Source organism: Kogia breviceps, chromosome 4 (genome assembly GCF_026419965.1).
Source record: "Kogia breviceps isolate mKogBre1 chromosome 4, mKogBre1 haplotype 1, whole genome shotgun sequence".
NCBI lineage: Eukaryota > Metazoa > Chordata > Mammalia > Artiodactyla > Physeteridae > Kogia > Kogia breviceps.
The window spans coordinates 167,713,765-167,739,348 of NC_081313.1; the positions used below are offsets into that span (position 1 = coordinate 167,713,765).

Below are 25,584 nucleotides of genomic sequence, written 5' to 3' on the forward strand. Positions count from 1 at the left end.
TCTGGAGCCAGGCAGGCGCTTGGGCCCCGTCAGTGCATGTGTGGGAGTCTCTCATCCTAGACATTCCTGGGGAACTGGGGCTGGTTGGGCTTTTGTCCCCCCCAGCGTCCCGCAGGAGGGCGCTCAGGACATTTCCCCTTCCAGTGCCCCTCCTTCCAACAAAAGGCACACTGGTTTGGGCTTCTTGGCCGTCTGTCTAGCCTTCTCAGCCCTCCAGGATCCCCTGGAGGTGGGTGAATCAGAGCAGCCAAAAGCTGCGTTTTCTTTATTAGCCTCTTATCCTTCTTGGCTTCCTCTGTTAAGTCTCGGTTATTTTAGACCTTGAAGGCCTCCTCTACCAAGGTTGACAGTGGGGTTTGGGGCCCAGCCTCAAGCTTTTGTAATTTTCTCCTGATAGCAAGAGTAGCCTGGGTGATAAAATGCATGGCCAACAGTGTCCTTCCTTTTGTGGGCTCAGGGTCTGTATCGGTGTACTTCCTGAATGCCTCTGTCACCCGGCTCAGGAAGACTGCCAGGTTTTCATCTTTTTCTTGTGTAACCTCTCAGACCTTATCAAAATTTACAGGCTTCACCATGCACCTTTTCATTCCTTCTGATAGACAGGTAATATAATATCTCATCCTAGCCTGGCCTACACGATCTTCATAGTGTGGGTCATGTTCTGGGACTGCATCTCCACCCACCTGATAAATTTGGTGGGGTAGATTGGTGGCCAGTAGGCCATCTGCATGTTCCCTGGCCTTTAGTATATCCTTCTTTTCATGCAGGGTGTAACAGTGGGCCAGAATAACCATGATGTGCTGACAAGTAAGAGAGAATGTTCCTATAAGTTTCCCTACGCCGGGATGTATTCCTTGAGATTGAGCATCTGTAAAGCCTATGATGCGGCTCCTTGGAAGTGGCCAGCCCAATATCTAGTCTGTAACAGTGTCTGGGCTGCCAAGGCCTGGAGTGATGGGGGTCCTAGAGGTGCACAAAGGAACTCCTGGAGGAATTGGAGTTGGGCACAATGGAAAATGCCACAGGGGTCAGGACCTGAGGGCCTAGAGGTGGGAGTATTCCCCCAGGGGACTTTTTTTCCTTTTTTTTTCTTTTGGACATAGAGTAAGGTGAGAGACTAGACAGCAAAAAAACCCTTTCTTCTGTCTGTTCGGCGGCTACAGTAAAACTGGGGAGAGCCTGATGATTCTATCTGACACAGGCAACAGTGAGTTTGGACAGTGTTTCCCATGTAATTTAACATATCAAATGAACCCAGTTAGTTTAGGATTTCTCTTTGGGATGCTCCAGGGCTCCCTTGAAGCACCCCAGAGTTAGCTGGAGGTCCAAAGCATTTCAATTAGAATTTGATATTTGGCAAGCCTGTCAAAAATTTCAAAAAGTTTTAAAACACCTGGTCAGACAGGATCATAGGTTGCTGTGAAACAGTACTTATTTCTTGAGCTAAGGTGGAAAAAAGATTTCAAAAATAAATACAGATCACTTAAAGGCACAGAAACTCACACAATCTGTTATCAAAAGCAGCATTCCAGGAAAACTTTGTTCTCTTATGAGAGAGAGAAACCAAATCCAGACTTGCATCAGCCTACTCTTAATAAAGTCCATTTACCTAATTAAATGTAATCCAACCTTAGAAAGTCCTGACCACATACAAAATTCTTTTTCAATTGTTCCTTTTCCACAAATCTACTGCAAATTTCTGTAACCATATTTTGTCCCTTATTCTTTTCCCATTCAGAAATAACCAGATCTAGGACAAAATCACCTTTTTCCTTTTAACAAAATATATTTCCCTTCCTCATACCTTCTTTTCTGAAAACACGCATCCTACTTTCCTTAAGCAACCGTGAACTGTCTTTTACAGTAGCATTCCTTGATTGGAATATCCCATAACCTCTAGAAACTTGTATCTTCCCAAAGCACAATTTCTTTCCTTAATGTGGTACAAGACATGTGTCTAATAAACCCAAACATTTTTAGTTTCCCTCTCGCAAGAAGACAGTAGTAGGTAAATTTAGACCTGTGTAGCAATTAATGTTCCAATATTTCATCTTATTTGAAATGGCCTGGATACTCAGTGGATTCCTATCACTCAACTTAGTTTAGTTTCAAGTTACCAAAATTTGGAGGGACTATTTAGATGGACATTTCCAAAACATAATTATTCCTATAGAGTTTACCAAAAGGTTCGTATCCCAGTTATATTTACTTAAAAGTTTAATTATATCAGGTTATTCTACTTGTTGACAGATTTTATAACAGAAACAATATGCACTTATTGACTTCCAGTAACCTTAGGTACTATAAAAGTATTGATATTATACTTAATGACTCTAAAGACAGGTCTGTATTAATTAAACCCACAGACTTAAGCTAGACAAGTTAATTTTTACATAAAGACAGAACCAGAGATCTCATAGTTTTCCCACTTGAATGTTTTTTTAATTTTTTTAAAATTTGTATTGGAGTATAGTTGATTCACAATGCTGTGTTAGTTTCAGGTGTACAACAAAGTGAATCACTTAAACATATATTGAGAAAAGTATACATATATTACGGAAAAACCCAACATTTTGGCCAACCCAATATATATATCCATTCTTTTTCAGATTCTTTTCCCATATAAGTTATTACAGAATATTGAGTAGAGTTCCCTGTGCTATACAGTAGATCCTGTTGTTTATCTATTTTATATATAGTATTGTGTATATGTTAATCCCAGTCTCCTAATTTATCACTTCCCTCCATGTTTCCCCTTTGGTAACCATAAATTTGATTTCTAGATCTGTGAGTCTGTTTCTGTTTTGTAAGTAAGTTCATTTGTATCTTTTTTTGTGTGGATTCCACATATAAGTGGTATCATGTGATATTTGTCTTTTTCTAACTTACTTCACTCAGTATGATAATCTCTAGGTCCATCCATGTTGCTGCAAATGTTCTTTTTTATGTTCTTTTTTATGGCTGAGTAATATTCTGTTGTGTATATTTGTACCACATCTTCATCCATTCCTCTGTCGATAGACATTTAGGTTGCTTCCATGTCTTAGCTATTGTAAATAGTGGTGCATTGGGGTGCATGTATCTTTTTGAATTATGGTTTTCTCCGGATCTCCGGATATATGCCCAGGAGTGGGCTTGCTGGATCATATGGTAGTTCTATATTTAGTTTTTTAAGGAATCTCCATACTGTTCTCCGTAATGGTTGTACCAATTTACATTCCCACCCCACTTGAATTTAAAAGGCCTCTTTTTGTTTTCCTCTTCTCAATTTGGGGGGCTACAGATAGTTCAGGTAGTTCCTGAGAGCCCAGGCAGAAGAGTTGCAGAAGCAGAGAGAAATGCAAACTCCTTGAGCTCAGATAGAATAGTTACTTTACAAAGGCAGAGGAGAAAGATGCAAGCTCCTCTCCCCGCCCCGCCCCCCCCCCCCCCACTGCCTTTTTTTCTTTAAAATCCCAGTAAGTAGCCCAAGGCTGGAGTCTCTGGCGATGTGGGCTGTGTTTTTTTTTCAAGCCTTAAGTGCTCCACCATGCCCACAATGTCAGCAGAGACTTGCAGGAGCCATTGGACAGACAAAACTACATAAAACAAAGATACCAATGACAAAAACTTAAAGACACAAACAAGAAGTTTTCAGGATAAAGGGGACCAGAGTGCAGGTATAAACATCAAGGGAGAGATAAAGGGAGGAGGGACAGAAAAGACTGAAAAAGAGAGACAGCAGGAAAATAAAGGTGAGACTATCAGGACAATAGGACTTCCAGCCAGTACACAGTATGAGGTTTGAGTCTCTATCACTCCCATAAATCTCCCTTCAGAGAGAGCCCGCTGGACCAGGATCTGCACAGTGTGAGGCGGGCCTCTCCCACCTCTGCTTGTCACCTGTCAAGGTGAGCCATTGCCGGCAAAAGGGAGCATGGTCTCACAAGCTCAGAGGAGTGATGCTGTAGCTGCCTGACGTCCACTCAGAAGTATAGGCCAGAAGTCGGAGAGGACAGAGAGAGGAGAGATAGAGAGCTATCAGGAGAGGGAAAGGGACAAGGGAGAGGGGGAAAGCATTGCCTGAATGAGGGTACTGAGGCCCCCAGGGGCCAGGAAGGCAGACTTACCAAACATGGTGATGCTGAAACAAGATGTTCAGGTGGCCATTTTTCACCCATGGGGAAGCTGCATTCGGTGGTCCCAGAAGTGCGCAGATCCCCTCCCAGGAAGGGGACAACTGCCCCACATTGGGTGCCATAAATCTGTTACCAACCAGGGTTCTTGGCCTCCTTAATAGATATTGATAAGAGGCTAGACAAGAAATTCAGGCAAGGCTTTTCCCTTGCTTGCTCCCAGGGAAGGGGGCATGGGCATGAGCTGGTTCCTTATATGGGGTGAGGGTAGGGGTGTGTCCAAGGACCAGCCTGGAGGGGTGGCTTAGGTGGTGTGCCCACCCCTTTGGTGGTGTTATGTGGAGGGGGCATGCATAGTACCCTGCTTTTGCTTCTGACACCCTGCATTTGCTCCCAGCTCTTCAGAAATAAGAGTTGGGTTCTTTCGGCCTCTTTCGGTTCAATGTATCCCATTGCGCATAACTTGCCCCATCTGCGCACGCACACAGTTGTTTTTAGTCCCTTGTAGTTTCTTTGTGTTCTGTTGCTCAGAGAGACATTTGCCCAGGTGCAAGCACTGCAGCAAAGGGTCCCAGGTCCCAGTCTGTCTCATGTTCAGTATTTCTGTCCAGATTTTCTAATCGTCCTCAGTGTCAGGACTGATCAGGATGACCTAGTCTGCCATCACTGGAATTGAAAGTTCTCTGTTTCATTTTTAACTAAAGACGTACTTGGTTTTGTTTTTTTTTTAACATCTTTATTGGAGTATAATTGCTTTACAATGGTGTGTTAGTTTCTGCTTTACAACAAAGTGAATCAGTTATACATATACATATGTTCCTATATCTCTTCCCTCTTGCGTCTCCCTCCCTCCCACCCTCCCTATCCCACCCCTCTAGGTGGCCACAAACCACCGAGCTGATCTCCCTGTGCCATGCGGCTGCTTCCCACTAGCTATCCACCCTACGTTTGGTAGTGTATATATGTCCATGCCACTCTCTCACTTCGTCACAGCTTACCCTTCCCCCTCCCCATATCCTCAAGTCCATGCTCTAGTAGGTCTGTGTTTTAGTCCCGTCCTACCCCTAGGCTCTTCATGACATTTTTTTTTCTTAGATTCCATATATATGTGTTAGCATACGGTATTTGTTTTTCTCCTTTTGACTTACTTTACTCTGTATGACAGACTCCAAGTCCATCCACCTCACTACAAATAACTCAATTTCGTTTCTAGATTTTTTGATGATGGCCATTCTGACCGGTGTGAGATGGTATCTCATTGTAGTTTTGATTTGCATTTCTCTAATGATTAGTGATGTTGAGCATCCTTTCATGTGTTTGTTGGCAATCTGTATATCTTCTTTGGAGAAATGTCTGTTTAAGTATTCTGCCCATTTTTGGATTGGGTTGTTTGTTTTTTTTGTTACTGAGTTGCATGAGTTGCTTATAAATTTTGGAGATTAATCTTTTGTCAGTTGCTTCATTTTCAACTATTTTCTCCCATTCTGAGGGTTGTCTTTTCGTCTTGTTTATGGTTTCCTTTGCTGTGCAAAAGCTTTTAAGTTTCATTAGGTCCCATCTGTTTATTTTTGTTTTTATTTTCATTTCTCTAGGAGGTGGGTCAAAAAGGATCTTGCTGTGATTTATGTCATAGAGACATACTTGTTAATCAGAACTAGTGAACACCCATGGTAGCACAGTGAGTTAATATACATCCAGTCTACAGCCCCCAGATCCCTACTGCTCCCTTTATGGCATGAGAAGCCCAGACTGCATATCTTGGTGTTGCAGTGCTGGATTCTGGGTGTTTAGGGGTCAGCTAAGGTCTTACTCCCTGCCCTCATGAAGCCTGCAGTCTGCCCTTTCCTTCCTAAAGTCTCCAACCTTTGTGGGCCAATATTCCCATTTGATTTTGTCTGTGTTCTTCTCGGGCCATCTCTTGAATTGCTACACTTATGATTTCAACTGTCCTTCCTCTGAGTAAACTCTTTCCCAGCCTTCGTACTGCTCTCAGGGCAATAAAGGTCAGCCTGAGCCTGGCATGCAGGTCTGGCCCTGTCCTTTTCTCAGCCTCATGGCCCATAAACCATTCACTCTCAACTATAGCCCAGTCTCTAAATGCATGTGTTTTGGCACATACAAGTTTGTCCTCCTAGACTCGGCATCACCTCCACTGGGAAGCCTTCCCTGATTCTCCCAGGCTACATCAGCCTGAACTAACACTCTACTTCACCAGGACTGTTTCCCCAGGAGGACAAGCATTTTGAAGCCAGTGTCAACATCTTATTCATTTCAGCATCTCTAACACTTGGCGTTTAAGAGGTGTCAGTTAATGTGGAAGGATCTCATGGGAAGTCTCATGGGAACTTGGGAAAAGTGCCACGCATCCCCTAATGCATTGTCTTTTCCATCAGTCGAATGAACCTTTTTCCCTGGCAACCTCAATTTCTACTCCTTAATGGGAGGCATGCCAGCTGCTTATCTGCCTGCATCCCCCCAGACACATCGAGTTCACAGACCTTTGGGACACTGTGACAGTGGACTGCCACCTGCTGGTGAGAAGGTTTCTTGGACAGTGACAGGAAAGTTTCTAGGCCAGTGACAACTCAGGGCTACAGAGAGAGCAGGGGTTCTTAAGGCATTCCACAAACAATATAAACCCCTTCTCAGAATAGTATTTTCAGATGCACAGTATAAAGCACATAGATTACAAGTGAAACCAGTCATAATGAGATAGAGGTGTCAAAATATTAGAAAATATATATACTATGTGTGATATATGTATTATGTATCTCAATAAATAACAAGATCTAGTAATAGGTCCAATAACTACTATAATTTCAAAATGATGAACAAAAATGATAATTGAAGATGTCTGCAACAGCTGTAATGTGAGTTGCAGTCTCTGTGATTTCTACTGCTGACATAGTCACAAGTACTGCTAATAATATTAGAGTTTGTTGCCTATACCCATAAGGAAAGGAAATGCGGAATTTCAGTTAGAGGTTAGTGAAACTAATGACCAAATATTTCCCATCCAGGTACAAAGATACCCTGAATTCTACCCATGGATCCCTTGTGTGTGTTTGAGGGGGGGTCCATTGACTCCAGGTTAAGAACCCCTCAATGAGGTTTAGAGGCATGGATGACACTTTTTTTTTTTTTTTGGCTGCATTGGGTCTTTGTTGCTGCGCACGGGCTTTCTCCAGTTGCAGTGAGCGGGGGCTACTCTTCGTTGCGGTGCACGGGATTCTCATTGCGGTGGCTTCCCTTGTTGCGAAGCACAGGCCCTAGGCATGCGGGCTTCAGTAGTTGTGGCACGTGGGCTCAGCAGTTGTGGCTCGCAGGCTCTAGAGCGCAGGCTCAGTAGTTGTGGCGCACGGGCTTAGTTGTTCCGCAGCATGTGGGATCTTCCCGGACCAGGGCTCAAACCCATGTCCCCTGCACTGGCAGGTGGATTCTTAACCACTGCGCCACCAGGGAAGCCCATGGCTGACACTTTTGAACATGGCAGAGATGCTGGTGGTTAAGTGTGTGTGACTCTTGCTGAATGTAATGTAATGTTGGCAGAGAGGAGCTGTGGAGGAGACAGTGAAGTTCAAACTCTGAAGCCATAGGCACTTTATCAGCACTTCCCAGTGCTCTGAGCTTTCGCCTCACTCTCCCCTGACCCAGCATGTTTCCTCGTCTATAAAACGAGAATGACAATGTCTTCCTCATGGGTTGCTGAAAGGATTCAATAAGTTAACATGTAAAAACTCCTGGGGTCGGGCTTCCCTGGTCTGTGGAAAAAACACACACACAGCCAAGCATAACTTCTTTCAGAACAGAAACCCCAACGTCTGACCTGCTGTATAACCTGTGAGGCACCAGTGTACTCAGAAGATAGGAAACCCTTTCTTGTTTAAGTCTGCCCTGCTTTTCCCACCTGAATCCAAGAGAACAAATCCAAATGCAAAGAGTTTCTCACCTTGTTATTTTATTAGAAGCATATTTACATTCTCGCAGTTAACTTTGCAGAGAACATTTTACAAAAGTTTTTTATATAAAGTTTAGAACTACATAAAAATAACTTCTGTTCTTCATAAAGGGGAAAATATAAGTTAGTTCTATTTACTCTGCTAAAAATTGACTGTAAATGAGTAACAGTTCCGTCTGTCCCTTCCAGAGAAAACATTAGCACAGAACACAAAGAATACTGCATGGGCCTTCTCAATGTTGGGCATTGTACGCTGGCACAACTGTGAGACTGGGAGACCCAACCAGACCCCATCCAGAAAGGACAGGGGAGGTGTTAAGACTAGGGCAGCACTGAGCAGGAAGCAGCAGCTTCTTGAATGAGATTCCAATGTGAAAGACAAACCAGAGAAGGAAATGATCAAACACTTTCACCTACACCATGAAACTGGCGATTCACCTAATACTCATTCTCACACCCCAGGCTACAAAAGGCAGTATTGTAAATAAAGCACAAGTCAGCCCTGCCACTGGCCATCACCTGACCATTTGCCAGTGCTGGCCTTGCGTGGTGGAACTGGGTCTGTGTTCTGTAGTTACACTGTTAGTTCATGTTTTCCCAGCACCTGTGCACCAAAGAGAATCAAAGGGGATAATTGTTTCGCTTGTCTCATTTGTGTGAGACCTGAAAATTGTCCCTTCTGGGTCAAATACTGAAGCAGGCAAGCTGAGTGCTCACTAACCGAAGAGGACCAGTGCCTTCCCATGGCCCCCAGTGCATCTTTACTGCATAGGTAAGTCTTTGGAACCCCAAGTCCCTTTTCCTATTGAATGGTTACCCTACTTTCCCAAGATCCATTTACAACCAGTGCCCAGAAAACTCCAGGGAATTGCTTTAGAAAGACAAAGCACTGCACCCTTACCTATAGGAGTGAAGAAAGAGGAAGTCCTCCCAGGGTGTGTCAACCACCCCATCACCACCACCAAAATAGTAGCCAGACTCAGTACACCCATTTGATTCCTCAAAATCACCTTCAGTTTTCTGCTTTGTTTTTTTAAAGCAGGTATTTTCCTAAGGAAGCCATTTATTTATATTTTTTTCAAGTTAGACATAAACGTGAAAAAAAGTTTACTTTGTAAATAAACCGAACGCTGGGTTGAGCATTGCTTTTATTGGGTTATCTACACTCTGCAGCCTGTGGGGATCAGAATCTGTGGGAGGCCAGCTGAGTCATCCAAAGGCCCAGCATTCCATCTGAGATACAGAAGCTTTGCTTTTGCCAGGTTCCTGGGGGCAGGAAGCACTGCATTTCTCCCTGATGCTTTTTCTCCCTGAACAGAAGTTCCAGTGCCTGCCAGCCTCTGTCTGAAGTGTAAGGCGGACTCTGAACTAGGAGGGACGCAGAGCAGAGGGAAGCAGCCTTCCCGTATCTCCTACAGACAGGTGGGCAAGTGTGAGACAGAGTGACTGGGGTGGGAAGGTCTCGTGGGGCGGGGGATTTATCCCTGAACACAGGATCCCGTGCAGGGCCAAAAGGAATCGCAGGCTGGCGGTTCAGCCTGTGCCTCTGGTGCCGGCCCCCAGCACGCCCATACCAATGGCTCCCCTCACATGTTCAGTGGCACAGGCTCAGGCAGCGAACATGTTCCAATCCACCTGGCACAAGAGGCCCAGGGGGCCAAGGGGTGGGTGTGTGTGTGCAGGAAGGGGGAGTACAAGATGGCACGAAACACTTGAGATCACAGTGGAGCGTTCAGCCACTCCCCATCCCACCGCTGTAGATGGATGCTGTCTCAAGAAGAAAGCAGTCTGGGGGAACTGGAGGAAGGAGGGCACCCCCTGAGCAGCTGGCTGCAGACTAGGCTCCACTGGGAACCAAAATGCCTGTTAGAAGCCGTGGTTCCTGGCCTGACACTGCAGGGAATGGCTGAAAAGCCACCGATAATTACAATAGGACGCGCCCACGGTGACTTCCTCAGTAGCACTTTGTGCCCACAGACAGCAAAGCTGGTGTTTTAGCAAACAGGAGGGGCCTCGAGGCCACAGAACACCTATTCCTCCTGGTCCCTGGCCCCCCCAACAGCCCAAGTCGCTGACAGCTCAAAGGAACCTGGGGCTCAAATGGAATGCACGTTAGGATCAGGCAGCACATCATAAAACCTCGCCCTCCACGACAAGCGGAGAAGCCAGAAACGCCGGGTGGGTCTGTCAGGCACAGCTGGGGTGGCACAAGACAAGGGGCGGGATTCGAGCCGGCATGGAAGCAAGAGGGAAGGGGCTCCTGAGTTACTTGTTCACAGAGAATGGGAGGGCCCCGAGGCCCACTGGCCTGCCAGCCACACAGCCCCAGGCGGCTGTTACGAAGCATCCGCAGAGCTGTAGGGGAAGAACCTGGTGGCCTTGTTTGGGGTGGTGGGGCTCAGGCACTCTGCCTCCTCGTTCATTTTGAAGAACATCTCCTGCTCTTGCTTCTTCTGGTTCAGCTCTTCTTCCAGAGCCTAGGACAGAGGGCAGACCGGAGCTCGTTTGGATCCCTTAGGACACAAGTCTTCCCCAACCACAGGACCCCCACCAAAGTGGCCTTCTCTGGAAATTCCCCTCCCAGGCCTCAGTGCTGGGTAACTTGGTCTTCCCTCGCTCCTGCTCCAGCGCCTATCACCCAGAAGGTAGGTACCACCTCCTCCTTCCTTGTGCCACAGCCATGCAGGCGTTTCCTATGGACCAAGGGCTCTGCTTTGGGGAAATGCCAGTCTAGATGGGGTGTGAGGGAGAAGCAGATGCAAATCAGCCGGCAGGAAAACAAAAGAATGGAGAAAAACCTGAGGTAGAAAATGGAGCAAGAGGTTTAACAGGGGAAACAGAGATGTCTGAGTTACATGGTGTTCCTAACCAGGGGACCATCCTGCAAAATCAGGGGACTTCTTTTCAAAATACACGTGCGGTCATGCTACCCCCCTGAGATTCTAATTCTGAACGTCTGTGGTAGGACAGGGGTTCTCTACGTTGTAAAAGCACATCAGATAACTGCAAGGGGAGCATCTAGACGGACAAGCACTGCAGGAGCTTCCCTTGGGCACACGCAAGTTTATATAGCTAAATTGTGTCCTACCAGAAAAATTTCTTGAGGGTTCTCCAAAAATAAATAAATAATTATTAAATTAAGAAAGGAAGCAGAGTGCAGAGGAAAGAGCAGGGGCTTTACAGTCAAATAGGATTCAGCTCCATTACCAGCTGGGTGGGCCTCTGCATGCTACCTTTCCTCTCCAAGCCTGTTTCCTCTCGTGTAAAATGGCAATATCACTACCTGCCTGGCCGGGCTACTGCAAAGATTAAATTAAAAACTAATGGGCTATAAGTACTACTTCCTACATGTCAGGCACTATGCTAAGTGCATTACATCTTATTTAATCTTCACCCTATGAGATAGATACCACTATCCCCATTTTAACGATGGAGAAACTGAGGCTCAGAGAGCTTAGGTCACTTGCCCAAGGTCATTCAGCTAGCTGGAAGCAGAGCCAAGATGGGTCTAACTTCAGAGTTCAAGCTCTGAAACACTGTGTGCCACCATCTGCAAAGCCAGGCACACGAGTTACTCAGTAAATGTGGCTTCTTTATTACTTACTTTCACTATAGAAGTAACCACTTTCACAGGATTTGACCAGCATTCTATTATGTCTCTCTCTTTAAAACTATTATTTGATGCCCTGAAATAGTCTCAACAAACAGCTTAATTACTAGATACCCCCTTAAGCTCTCATTCCTTCAACAGTACTAAATTCTAGTGAGCTCTACCTCTAAGGAAAAATGCGGAAGGGACACTGAATCGCAATGCCAATTTTTCCGGTCTGTTGTAAGATATCCATATTCAAAAGATACTGGAAATCCAGATTTTTATGTAAAATTTCCTTATACTTAAAAAACTGGCACCTTAAAACAAATTTTTGAATTGCTGTATGTTGGCCATACCTAATGTCTCTAAGCCACTTTCAGCCTGTGGGCCATCAGTTTGTAACTTCTGCTATAGGAATACCAATTTTATTATAATAGCTACCACTTTTTTGAGCACAGAGAGGTTTAATAACTTGCCCAGGGTCTCACAGCTAGTAATGGGGGAGCTAGGACTTTCTCCCACGTCTGTCTTCCTTCAAAGCCTATGCTCTTAAGCACTACCCTATTTTACCTCTATATAACCTATATATTCCTCTATATAACGTACAGCAGGAGTCAGCAGTCTTTTTTCTATAAAGGGCCAGATGGTAAATATTTTTGGCTTTGCAAACCTTAAGGCCTCTGTTGCAACTACTCAACTGCTGTTTGGTGTAAAATCAGCCAGAGACGATATGTAAATGAACGAGCATGGCTGTGTTCCAATAAAACTTTATTTACAAATACAGGTGGTAGGTCAGATTTGGCCCATGGGCAATAGTGTACTAACACCTGTTTTAAGGAAAGAAATGTTATCTTCATCTTATGGCCCCAAAAAGCAAGGTTCAGGAGGGAAGACTTGTCTGAGGCCACATTCTGTGTCAACTATGACCCAAGCAACGCCTTATTGACCTTACTAGATATTCTATACTTACTGAAAGAAATCTGAATTTTTCTAAAAATATTCCACAATGTACAGTCATCTCCCCTGCCCCCACATACATGGGCAGGCAGCTCAAAGCTGCTGACTGAAATGCAATAGTGTAAAAGAACGTTTATTCCAGGATGCAAATCATCACCTCCGGGTCAGTGTTCCAGCAGCAACCCAGGTGACTAAAGATAGGATGATTCTACAAAGAATTCTGGGAAGAGGTAGCCCACACCAGCAAAATCCAATGGCTCTCCAAATACATACTTGCGGCACCTCCCCTAAGCCCAGGCACCTGCAAGAAGCAATCTGGGCAGTTGCTAGAGGCAAGATGATGATTCATTTTCAGACTCTCAGGATGTGCCAAGGGTATAGAAGCCCTAGGTAAGAGAACCAGGTGAACATCTATTTCCTGATGCCAGATCAGCCTGTGTCAGCAGGAGTATAATTGATTTGAGTGTCAAGTATCAAAAGTCCTAGCAGACCATTCGTGGTTACAGATAAGTGTGGGCCTATTATCAGGAAGGTCTGGGACCCAGGCCAGCTTCCAGCTAGAAAGCTCCATTAGCACAGGGAGGGAAGCCTCTATTCAAGGACTCCCAAGGCCGTTATATGGCTGAGGTGGGCAACTGCCTCCTGGGCAGATCACAGTTACAGCAAACAGAGCTCAAGTACGACCGCAGAACAAACCTCAGGGCTCAGGACACATGAGTAATGGGTAATCAGGACAGCTCTCTCCTCAGAGTTTAGGAGAGTGGAAGGACATGAGTACGTCCTTGGCCTATACTGTGGGCTGGTGGCTTTCTGCATAACACTATACAATATTCATTATCTTCACTTTACAAATGACCACACTGAGGCCCTGTGATGGTCAATTTATTTGTCAACCTGGCAAAGCCACGGTAACCAGTTGTTTGGTCAAACACTAGTCTAGATGTCACTGTGAAGGAATTTTTTATATGTGATTAACATTTAACTCAGTAGACTGAATAAAGCAGCTTACCCTCCAAAATGTGGTTGGGTCTCACTCAATCAGTTGCAGGCCTTAAGAGAAAAAAGACTGAGGATCCCGCTAAAGAAAGAGGGATTGGGTCTCCACACTGCCCTGGGGCTCAGCGCTGCAACATCAACTCTTCCCTGGCTCTCCAGCCTGCAGTCTGCCCTGCAGATTTCAGGCTTAACAGTGCCAACAATCGGGTGAGACAGTTCCTTCAAATAAATTCTTAAATCTGTACCTTATCCATATCTGTATCTATATCCATACCCCAGGCAGACACCGATGGCACAACACGAAGCAGAGCCCACCACTGAGCCCACCAGCCCAGACAGGGTTACCTTTTTGCGTGGCCGAAGCTTGTCCCGCCATTCCTTTAGGTTCTGGTTATGGCTTTCGTCCAGGGCCTTCAGCTTCTGGGTTTCATGCTCTACCAGAAGGTGACACTTTTCATTCTGCAACATATTCCAGGAAGTACAAGGTAAGAAGCCCAGAGGGCTGAGATATACCATGAAGGTACCAGCATCATTTTATTACTTCTCCTTGATTATAAACTCCATTTATACAAAACACTACATGTAAAGACACATGCACCAAAAGGTGCCTGGAAGACTATTCCAGAATATTAACATTAATAATTCTTATTGAGTAGTGGAATCTGCAGCAGTTTTGCAACTTTCTACTTCGGGCTTTCTGCATTGTTTGAATTTTTCAACATGAACGTATAAAACTAATAACAATAAATCTGTGCCCTGATCCCACCACACGGAGGCAACCACCACAGAATTTTAGATATATTTCCCGTCAGGCTCTGTCCTGTGCGTTTTTTAGCTCACCCTGTATACACAATTCTGAAACCTGCCTCCCTCTCAACATTATAATGTAAACATTTCTACATTTATACAAAGAATTAACATCTTTTACAATCATCATTTTAATTCCTACAGGATGCCCCACAGTATGGTTTATCTAATTTAAACATTTCCCTATTTTTGGCCACTTAGGTTGCTCTTAACCTTCACTATTATAAATACCATTGTGCTATGTACTGAATTCAGTACATAGCACCTGTGCTATGTACTGAATTGTGTCTCCCCAAAATTCATATGTTGAAGCCCTAATGCCCAATGTGATGGATGATATTTGGAGATATGGGGCCTTTAGGAGATTAAATAGGTTTAGATGAGGTCAAGAGGGTAGGACCCTCATGGTAGGATTAGTGCCCTTATAAGAAGAGACCAGAGTGCTTACATGCTAGAGTGCTCCCTCCCTGTCTCCTTCCCTCCTTTTCTCCCTCTCTCCACCTCTCCTTTCCTCTCCTCTCTCTCTCTGCCATGTGAGGACACAGCAAGAAGGCATCCATCCGCAAGCCAGAGAGAGAGACTTCACGAGAACCCAGCCATGCTGGCAAAGCTGATCTTGGATTTCCAGGCTCCAAAACTGTAAGAAAATAAACTTCTGTTGCTTAAGCCACCCAGTCTGTGGTATTTTGTTATGGCAGTGTGAGCTACGATAATCTGTGTGTATAAATATTTTGTATTTGTATAAGTTATGTAATCATCTGCATCACATACCATTTCTTCAGGAGAGATTTGTGACAGGGGTAAGGGCAATGGACCTGGCTGAGGCTTGCCAACCTCACTGTTCTCTCGCTGAGGTAAGTTACCTGCCTCACAAAACTTAACCTGGAATCTCTCATAGGCAAAAGTGACAATTCCCTGTTGATTCCTCACAGGGAATCAATCTTGTGATTTATAAGGAGTTTATAAGCAGGGGGAAAGTGCCTTTATCCAGATACCTCAACCTTACTGGACTGGAAGAGTAGAACCCCTTGGGGAATTTTTATTTGGGGTTTCAAGTTCAAGGGTTTTGGGAATTTAGAAATTGCCTTGGTTGGGAATAATATAGCAGCCCTGAGTACCTCTGGCCTGCCCAGAGCTGGGCTCCCAGCACTCTTTATGGGTTTTCTCAGTTCATCCTCACAGTAAACCCACGAGGCAGGGTGGGGAACATAGATACAGAAGGTGAGTGGCCTGGCTAAAATTCACACAGCAACAAGCAGCAGAGCCCCTACCTGACAGGCTTCAATACCTGCAATGTTTCCTCCACACTTCCCTGCCTTTCCAGAAATTGCCAGATGGATCCAATAGCCTAAAGAATTTCCTGAGGTCACAGAGGTTTTGTGTCAGCCCATCTGTCAGGTATGGCAATGCCTCGCTCCACCACAAGGGGGCTCCAAGTACCAGCTCCCGGGCGGGTACCCTTAGGGTGAGGCAAACCTTCTGTGAGGCAAACAAAAAGGTCAAGGATCTCCCCAGGGAAAGAGGTAACAAAGGGGCTTGTCAATATCAGGATACCTTTTCCTGACTTCAGTGGGAAAACTTTGAGCTTCTCACCATTAAGGATGATGGTAAGTAGCTGTAGGTTTTTATAGATACCCTTTATCAAGTTGAGGAAGTTCCCCTCTATTCCTAGTTTACTGAGAGTGTTTATCATGAGCAGGGGTCAGCTTCTGTCAAGTACTTTTTCTGTATCTGTTGATGATATATGATCATGTGATGTTTCTTCTTTAGCCTGTTGATGTCATGGATTACATAACTCATTTTCATATATTGCACGAGCCCTGGGATAAATCCCACCTGGTGGGATGGTGTATACTACTTTTTATACATTTTTAAATTCTATTTGCCAACGTTTCTTTGGGGATTTGTGCATCTGTGTTCATGAGAGATACAGGTCTGTAGTTTTCCTCTCTGTAACGTCTGGTTTTGGTATTAGGGTAATTGGGACACCTTTTCCCAAGATACAGTGGTGACCGAGAAATCCAGCAGCAAGCCCACTGCCAGGCCCCGGTCATGGCACGTTCAGCTCAGCTCTGTCATCTCATTTACAAAGCCTCACCACGGCCCCCTGCCTATTTTACGAATGTGGAGACTATGGCCTGGGAGGGTGATGTGATTCGGCCAACATCACACAGAACGGCAGGATGGAAACCATTCCACCCTGAGCTTCAGACTCCTTCCCGGTTTGTAGGGTCTTTGGGCCCCCAGGGAGGTGACTGCCTCGGGGGCGGTGAGGCAAGCAGGGGCGGGGCAGAAGGGCAGTACCTGCAGCTGCTGCAGCTCTCCCATGTTGCTCCCGCACTGTGCCACCATGTCCCGCGTCTGGCTCTCATGTTTTTGCTGCTGCTGCAGCCGCTCTGACTTCTGCCTCTTCTCTTCCTGCTGGGAGAACTGCAACAGACAACAGGCGAGGTGCCTCAGCAGGCCACGGGCCTGGCTGGGAGCCCAGCTCAGCCCTGCCCCGGGGAGACCCCATCTGAGGGGCTGCTTTGTACAGAGCCACAGTGCCCTGCACCACTCAGGCTCTGCCCCCCGTCTCAAGTCCTCCCCTCTGAGCTGAGACCCAGCCCCTGCCCTCAAGGAGCCCCCAGATTGGCAACGACACTGAGACATGCTAGGACAGCATATGTAGTAAGCAGGGATCACAGGAGCCCACGGCCACCGACTCTGTCCCCGGGCCACACGGGTGACTTGTGAGCGGGGTCTCAGGAGAGGAGAGGAAGGAGTTTACCTGCAGAAGCAGCTGCAGGATAGACACCCTGAGTGTGTCCACCAGAGGGGCAGTCAACGTGAGGCTTTTAGGCTTCCATTCCATTCCTCCTTCCAAGACCCCGTGCTGCGTCTTATATTCTGTACTCCCCCAACCATATGATATTCAGGCCGCACCAAACCCGGGTCTGGCCCCACTCCAGGACGCCCCCGGCCCCCCACCTGCTTGATCTTCTCGCGCTGCTCAGCGGCACTGCCCGCCCCGTTGATGTACAGGCTCTTCTTATACATGGCCATGCGCGTCTTGCCCTCGCTCCTCTGAATCTTGGGCAGCCGCGCCTTTTCCTGCTGCTGCCGCACCTTCAGCTGCTCCATCATGCGCTGGTTGTAGCGCTGCATCTGCTCACACTCCTGAGGGGGACACCCAGCCGGGGCCAAGGTCAGCTGCGTTCCACGCACATGGGCGTGGTCAGATTCCAAGGCTGCCACACGCACTCAGGAGCCCAGGACCTGCGTGGTCCAGAATGCTCAGCAGAGCAAGGCTCGTGTCATTTTACTACTACTCTTAAATAACATTTTCTGTTCTCACTTTAAAAATTACCATTAATAACCTTACCTTCTTACCTTCTAAATGCCTTCTTAATCTCCCAAATATACAAACAGCTCATACGACTTAACCAAAAAAGCCCCCAAGCAACCCAGTTGAAAAATGGGCAGACCTTAATAGACATTTATCCAAAGAAGACATACAGATGGCCAGTAGGCATGTGAAAAGATGCTCAACATCGCTAATTATTAAGAGAAATGCAAATCAAAACTACAATGAGGTACCACCTCACATTGGTCAGAATGGCCATCATTTCAAAAGTCTACACATAACAAATGCTGGTGAGGGTGTGGAGAAAAGGGAGCCCTCCGACCCTGTTGGTGGGAATGTGAGTTGGTGCATCCACTATGGAAAACAGCATGGGAGGTTCCTCAGAAAACTAAAAATAGAGTCACCATATGCTATAGCAATCCCACTCCTGGGCATATACCCGGACAAAACTAATTCAAAAAGATACATGCACTCCTATGATCATAGCAGCACTATTCACAATAGCCAAGACATGGACGCAACCTAAATGACTATAAACGGATGAATGGATGAAGAAGATGTGGTACATATACACAACGGAATACTACTCAGCCATAAAAAAGAACAAAATAATGCCATTTGCAGCAGCATGGATGCAACCACAGATGGTCATACGAAGTGAAGTAAATCAGAAAGAGAAAGACAAATACCAAATGATATCACTTATATGTGTAAGCTAAAATATGGCACAAATGAACCTATCTACAAAACAGAAACAGGCTCACAGACATGGAGAATAGACTTGTGGTTGCCAAGGCCAAGTGGGGAGGGAGAGGGATGAACTGGGGGTTTGGGATTAGTAGATAGAAACTATTACATTTAGAATGGATAAACATCAGGGTCCTACTGTACAGCACAAGGAACCGTGTCCAATCTCCTGAGATAAACCATAATGCAAAAGAATATTTTAAAAAGAATGTATGTACGCATATAACTGAGTCACTTTGCTGTACTGCAGAAATTAGCACAACATTGTAAAGCAACGATACTTCAATTAAAAAAAGTATTCTGAGGGAATGCATGGGAAAGATATAAAATGAAAATGGAAAGAAAGGCAGGACAAAAAAAGGGAGAAGAGCATAAAAGTGAGAGAGACATGTACCTCAGGTGTCAGAGTCAGCGAGGGAGCTGCTTGGGCCATCTCCTTCCCTGCACAGTTTCCCCAATTCCTAGCCCCTGGATCTGAGGCAGGACATCACCCAAGAAGCTCTCAAGCCTCACTGTGGCCAATTTGGCTGCTCTCAGGAGCAAGTGATGCCCCACTGAGGGGCAGCCTCACGGCTCTCCCAGGTCTCCCAGTGGCAGCCCCTGAACCCAAGCTGACTAGGAGCCTCACCTTCTCATGCTTGCGCACCAGCTCGTGCCGCTGGAGGAAGTACTGGTCTTTGAGCTGCTGCTTCACCAGCTGGTGCCTCTCCTGCAGGTGATGCTCCTCCATCTCCCACAGCGCCGCCTCCCGGTCTGTGGAGGACATGTCACCCGGTGAGGTGCAGATGGCCAGAGCCCCACCAGGCCCTCCCCTCCACTGCCCCGAGCCAGGTCTCCTCACACTGGCTGATAACTGTGCCACAAAATAATAATAATAATAATAATAATGAGCCAGAGACAGCACTCGTATATTAGTCCTATGTTTACATCTTTACAACAGACAGGGACCATTAGCTCCAAAGCCCACAGGCACCAAACTCTAATTTTCACCCATCCAGTTGTTTTGTTTTTTTGTTTTGCTTATTTTGCGGTACGCGGGCCTCTCACTGTTGTGGCCTCTCCCGTTGCGAAGCACAGGCTCCAGACACGCAGGCCCAGCGGCCACGGCTCACGGGCCCAGCCGCTCCGCGGCATGTGGGATCCTCCCGGACCGGGGCACGAGCCCACGTCCTCCCAATCGGCAGGCAGACTCTCAGCCACTGCGCCACCAGGGAAGCCCATCCAGTTGTTTTAAATGCAGTTCAAACAACAGACTTCCAACCATTTGGAGCCTGCTTGCTTTGCATACCCCATAAAATTGTACCCAACATCCGCTAGCCATAAATTAGGTAGCCGGGGGGCTACATACAGACCCCAAGCTCTGCACCCTCCAGAACTCTCTACCCCAGAGCTTCCTCAGCTGAGCTCCCCCTGCTGAGTGACGTCATCCAGATACATAAGCCCCTCTCTGATCCCCTTCTTCCCCAGGATTTCCCCTGCCCTCCTCCCTCTGGGTGGTGGCTCACAGTGTTGTCTCTGGACAGTCTAATGCTGGGAGGGACTCACCAGCATGCAAACCTGCCAAAGCACCACCACACAAGGGTAGTTAAGAGCTTGGCTTCAAGATAAAGTCTGCATCCAAGGCCCACTCTACCACTCATTAACTGTGCAACCCAAGCCAAAGGAGTCACTCTCCAAGCCTCAATTTCCTCATCTATAAAAATGGGGAGAACAGTAGGGCCTGCCGTGCAGGGTTACGGATAGGATGCAGTGTGACTAAGGTGTAAGATTAAGGCACGTGGCTAGGCAGAGGAGTCGCTCGATACGTGTTGGCTGCTGGAAGCGGCTCTCAGTACTGCCCCCCGACCCCGTTAATCCAGCTCACTCACGTGCAATTTCCACCCACTCTACATCGCTTCCTTTTTTTTTTCCTTTCCTTGACATCCACAATAATGTCAGATAGTGTTGTTGCTAACTGGTATCTCTGCCTCAGTCCTGACTTCAGTGGGGATTTTCCTCATGTTTCACCATAAAGGCTGATGTTTGGTCTTAGGGTGGAGAAGACCTAGCGGTTCTTCCTTGCCCGGGGCTGGCATGTACATTCATGGAGAGTCTGGGCCAACATGTGCGCCCCGCTCTCGGGCACCCACCTCGAAGGAGCTCCTGCTTCCTAGTGAGGCACTCGCGCTCCTTGTCACAGATCTCCCGCCTGTTGTCGGCCGTGATCCTCTTCATCGCCAACTCCAGGTCCTCCTTCTGCTTGGCGAGGAAGTCCCGGTCCTATTAAGTATTTAAAATTTTAGGCATGTTTCCGGTATTGTGGGGTTTTTTTTAGAGCTAGATATTGAGATGTTAACAGGTGACATGATACGATGTCTGGGATTTGATTCAAAATAATACAGTAGAGTGGGGCAGTGAGTGGACAGGAGTTAATAATTACTGAGATCAGGTGATGGGTATATGGAGATTCATTATACTATTATACTTGTTTCTGCCTATGTTTTAAATTTTCTTTAATAAAGAGTGAAGAACTGAAATTTAAATTTAAAAATTTTAGCTACTATACATGAAGTAGATAACCAACAAGGACCTACTGTACAGCACAGGGAACTATACTCAGTATTTTGAAATAACCTATAAGGCGGAATTCCCTGGTGGTCCAGCGGTTAGGACTTGGAGCTTTCACTGCTGAGGGACCAGGTTTGATCCGTGGTCAGGGAACTAAGATCCCGCAAGCTGCACATCGGGCACAGCCAAAAAAAAAAACCAAAAGCAAACAAACAAAAAAACCTATAAGGGAAAAGAATCTGAAAAAGAATATATATTTATATATCACTAAATCACTGCACTGTATACCCGAAACTAACACAACATTGTAAATCAACTAACTTCAATAAAAAAATAATTTAAAAAATTTTTAAATAAAAATTGTAGGAAACATGTTAAGAACTAAAAATGTGCACTAATCTTATCACTCAATGCTAGCAGCTGGTTTTGGTGTGTCTATATAAATCTATTTACATCTGTTGTTGTTTCACAAAAATTATTTTTAAAGACTTGAAGAAATATTTGTACACCCATATTCATGGCAGCATTATTCACAACAGCCAAGGGATTGGAAACAACTCAAGTGTCCATAAACAGATGAATGTATAAACACTATGTGGTATATACATACAATGAAATATTATTCAGCCTTTAAAAGGAAAGAAATTCTTATATATGCTACAACACGAATGAATCTTGAGGACAAGGTAAGTGACACAAAAGGACAAAAACTGTATGATTCCACTTATATGAGGTCAAATTTGTAGAGACAGAAAGTAGAATGGTGGTTGCCAGGGACTGGAGGCAGGGTGTCATGGGGAATTACTGCTTAATGGGTACAGAGTTTCTGTTTTGCAAGATGAAGAGTTCTGAAGATGGATCATGGTGATGGTACTCACAATGATGTAAATGTACTTAATATCACTGAACTGCACACTTAAAAATGGGTAAGATACCAGATTTTATGTTACGTCTATTTTACCACAACTTTAAAAAATTATTAAAAAGACCTTTCCATGTCATAATGTAATCTTCTATCAAAAATAAGTTTTAATGGCTGAAAATATTTCATGGTATAGCTAGCTATACCCAACTTATCTACCCAATATATAATAGGTTGTTTATAGGTCTTCTTTATTTTAGATACTGCTGCTCTTCACATTCTGGTAGCTAAATGTCCTTGAACCTCTGTGATGATTCATCTTCCAAGATTAGTCCTAGAAGCAGAAAATCTAGGCCAAAGGATGTGTACATTTTTGAAGCTCTTGATGCAATTGCCAGAGTGGCCTCCTAAAAGGGCCAGTCTTCTCTCCCTCTGTGAGGACTAGGGCCTGTCTCCCCACCCTCCCTAGCCCTGCATTCTTTTTCTAATCAACCTGTCAAGGGACAGGTTGGAGGAAAGTATGATGGTATCCTGGAGTCAGACTCAGCTTGAGGCCTTGGACCCCACTGTTAACTGTGCAGTGTCACCTCTCTGAGCCTTAGCTTCTTCCTCTGTAAAGGGGAAAAACAAACAGCACCTATCCTGGTAAGCCATGAATGCTAAACCAGATAATATACCAAACAATTGTAATTGTAGACTCTAATTTTCTTTGCATTTGGGGGCAGAGGAAGTGGGACAAAATGAGAGCATGAAGTGAAAAGAAGGCTACTGAGGCTGGGGTAGAGGGGACTGAGTGTAGCTGGGAGAGGCTGACAAGAGACCTATAGGGCCTTGAAAGCATGTGAGAAGGCTGATCCGATCTTACGGACAAAGTGGGAGCCACTGAAGGTTTAAAAGGCCCAGGGCTGTTGGGGAAGGGTGCCATGATCAGATTTGGAATTCGTATTGATCACAACAATTGGTATGAGAGAAAGAATTGCAAGAACTGGAGGGAAACTAGCTGGGAGGCTACTGCAATAGTCCAGGCAAAAGACAAGAATGGCTAGGGAGTCACAGAGATGTTGACAAGTTGATGGATCGAGAGAGAGTTTGGAGATTAAAAAAAAAACAAAACCCAATGAAGGATTGCAGGGAAAAGAGGTGTCAGGAATGACAAGGCTTCTGGCCTGACAACACAGTGGAGGACAGTGTCCCCTCAGAACACGAGAACAGGACCAGGTCAGGGAGATCTGGGTTTGGTGTCTTTGAGGCTCTCCAGAAGATGTCAGGTACCGGGACGTACTGGGTTGGTCAAGGAGATGTGATGTACAAACAGCTATAAAACAAGGCAGGAAGCGCTGGATGTAAAGGTCTGTGGTATCTCCTAGAGATGGGAGAGCTAGCTCACTTCCAGCTGGAGCAAGGGCAATCAGGGAAGGCTGCATGGGGGAGATGACAACAGGGATGATAATCAGGATGGTCTGATTTATTCAGAATGAGAGGTGAGTATTCAAAGGGCAGGGCATGGGCACAGACAGAGAAGAGCTCTGGTCACCATTCAGAGACTCAAACCTGAGACTCCCCAGCCCCTCTACTCCCCAGCTGAGGGGCAAGGACTCACGAGAATCTGCTTCTTCTGTGCATGCTCCTCCATCTTCTGCTTCATGCTTTCCTTCCGCTGCTGCCTGGGGAGCTTCTCCACCTCATTCTTCACCTGCACCAGAGATAGCAGAAAATGGCTAGGTCAGGGTACCTCCACACTTCATACTTAATAAGCCTTCAGTCCCAGAACTCCTGGGCCAGGGAGACTGAAGATGAGGCTCAGCTTTCCAGGCACTAGCCCCGACTCTGCTCTCCACTCCGCTGACAGATGGCACCTACTGGCCACCTGTCTGCTGCTGGCTCCAGTTTCCAGACTCCTTCAGAGCAGACAGATGCTGTTTTTGCTGTTTGGTATCCATCCCCCTTCTTCTGATGATAGCACCTCAGTTTCTTTTAGGACAGTGTTTCTCAACCTCTTTTTAAATTGTTGCCCCCTCAGAAGCCCTTTTAGACATTTTTTCCCTAATTACCCAACACCATGAAATTTTAATACCACAGATATACTGTCAATCTGTTAGACCATTATAATATCTAAGATGTTTTTAACTTTTAGGGGGTGATATCACCCCAGTTGAGAATGCATGCATTAGGTAGCCCCTGCTCAGTCTCTGAGGTTCAGGTATGGCTGATGCCCCCAGCCCCATTTGACTCTAGGCTGGGCATATGATCCAAGCTGTCAATCAGCATATTCCATGCCTTGGCATCTGGGATTGGTTGAGAGATGAGCATGTGATCTTCGCTGGGCTAGTGAGAGCTTCAGGATGGGTGCTGGCATTATTGGGGAAAGCCGCTCTCTGTCCTTTGGGGTTGCTGAACTGGGAGGATGTAGGCCATGGTGGACCACCCTGGAGGGGTCTGCCTGAAACAGAATCAATGCATGGAAGCAATATTAAGAGATGAAGGATTCCTGGTGACACTTCTGCCCTCCTGGTCAGAGACAGGAGTTCTTGGTTTGATGTCTTTGAGACTCCAAAAGATGCCAGGTGGGTAGATGGTGAACTAATAGTATTCTCAAGCCAGCTGGAACTAGCTTTCTGTTTTTTTATAAAAGAAGAAGAGATTCATGACACTTCATTATAAGGAAGCTAGAGTTCCTCAAACAGTTTTCTCTGAGTAACCCATACCTTCACAGTTACCTGACACCCCAAAACATGTACTCACTGACAGGGCTCTTAGGAGCAGGTAGTGAAGGATTTTTCCATACTGTCCATGATCAAAAAAAGAGCATTCCAGGAGAGTTCTACTTCTGGCATGGTGAGGTATGCCAATGCAGCCTCTCATTCCTGCTGATTACAGTGAAAAACTCTGGATAAAATACAAAAAGCAACTAACTGAGGACTCTGAAAAGTAAGCAAAATCAGGTGGCTACGAAAGGGAGTCAAAATTTATAGAAGGGGCTGGTACTGGGGGTGAGTTTCCTGGGATTTTTTTTTTTTTTTTCCTTTTGCTCTCCTGGCTTTGCCCCTGTCCTAGACAGTGATGCAGTGGCTAAAACTGTAAGAAACACTGTGTTTCTTCTGCCAGAGAATCAGGCAGAAGTCAATAAAATTAATAAACCTTTAGTCAGATTTACAGAGAAGAAGGAGGAAGTGGAGAAGGAAAAGGAGGAGGGAGAGGAAGAGGATACTACAACACAAATTACCAGTATGAAGGGTGAAAGAGAAATCACTACAGATCCTACAGTCATTAAAAAGGATACTAAAGGAATCCTAAGAACAGCTTTATGTTGATAAATTCAGCCACTTAGGTGAAATAGACAAATTCCTTGAAAGAAACTACCAAAGCTCATTCAAGAAGAAATAACTAAAACCAGAGTGACATTAAAACCACCGACCAAATCCTTTTCATAAATATAGACTCAAAAGTCCTCATCAAAATATTAGCAAATTCAATCTAGTAATATATAAAAAGTGAACTACATAATGACCAAGTGGACTTTATCCCAGGAATGTAAAGCTCATTCAATATTTGAAAACAAAGCAATGTAATTCACAGTATCAACAGACTAAAGAAGAAAAACTATATGATCACATCAATTGATATAGGAAAAACATCGGACAAAATGCAACATCCAAT

The 25,584-nt window shown here is 45.5% G+C and overlaps 1 protein-coding gene and 1 long non-coding RNA gene across 3 annotated transcripts in view; one reads left to right on the top strand and one right to left on the bottom strand.

Annotated features, from left to right (window-relative positions):
* The first annotated feature begins 4,409 nt into the window (after positions 1–4,409).
* On the top strand, positions 4,410–15,094 carry LOC131756389 (uncharacterized). The gene is made up of 4 exons (XR_009335607.2): positions 4,410–8,845; positions 9,392–9,495; positions 10,536–10,718; positions 13,898–15,094. It is a non-coding gene; the product is annotated as an uncharacterized lncRNA (long non-coding RNA).
* STK10 (serine/threonine kinase 10) overlaps positions 9,209–25,584 on the bottom strand; it is a 125,228-nt gene continuing 108,852 nt past the window's right edge. For both annotated transcript variants that reach the window (XM_059063478.2, XM_059063479.2), the window contains 7 exons: positions 23,528–23,620; positions 20,648–20,777; positions 19,147–19,271; positions 17,396–17,584; positions 16,730–16,855; positions 13,964–14,077; positions 9,209–10,550 (listed from right to left, as the gene is read on the bottom strand). In XM_059063478.2, coding sequence (XP_058919461.1) covers positions 10,410–10,550; positions 13,964–14,077; positions 16,730–16,855; positions 17,396–17,584; positions 19,147–19,271; positions 20,648–20,777; positions 23,528–23,620 — 918 coding nt within the window. In that variant the 3' untranslated portion in view covers positions 9,209–10,409. The remainder of the gene's footprint in view (positions 10,551–13,963; positions 14,078–16,729; positions 16,856–17,395; positions 17,585–19,146; positions 19,272–20,647; positions 20,778–23,527; positions 23,621–25,584) is intronic.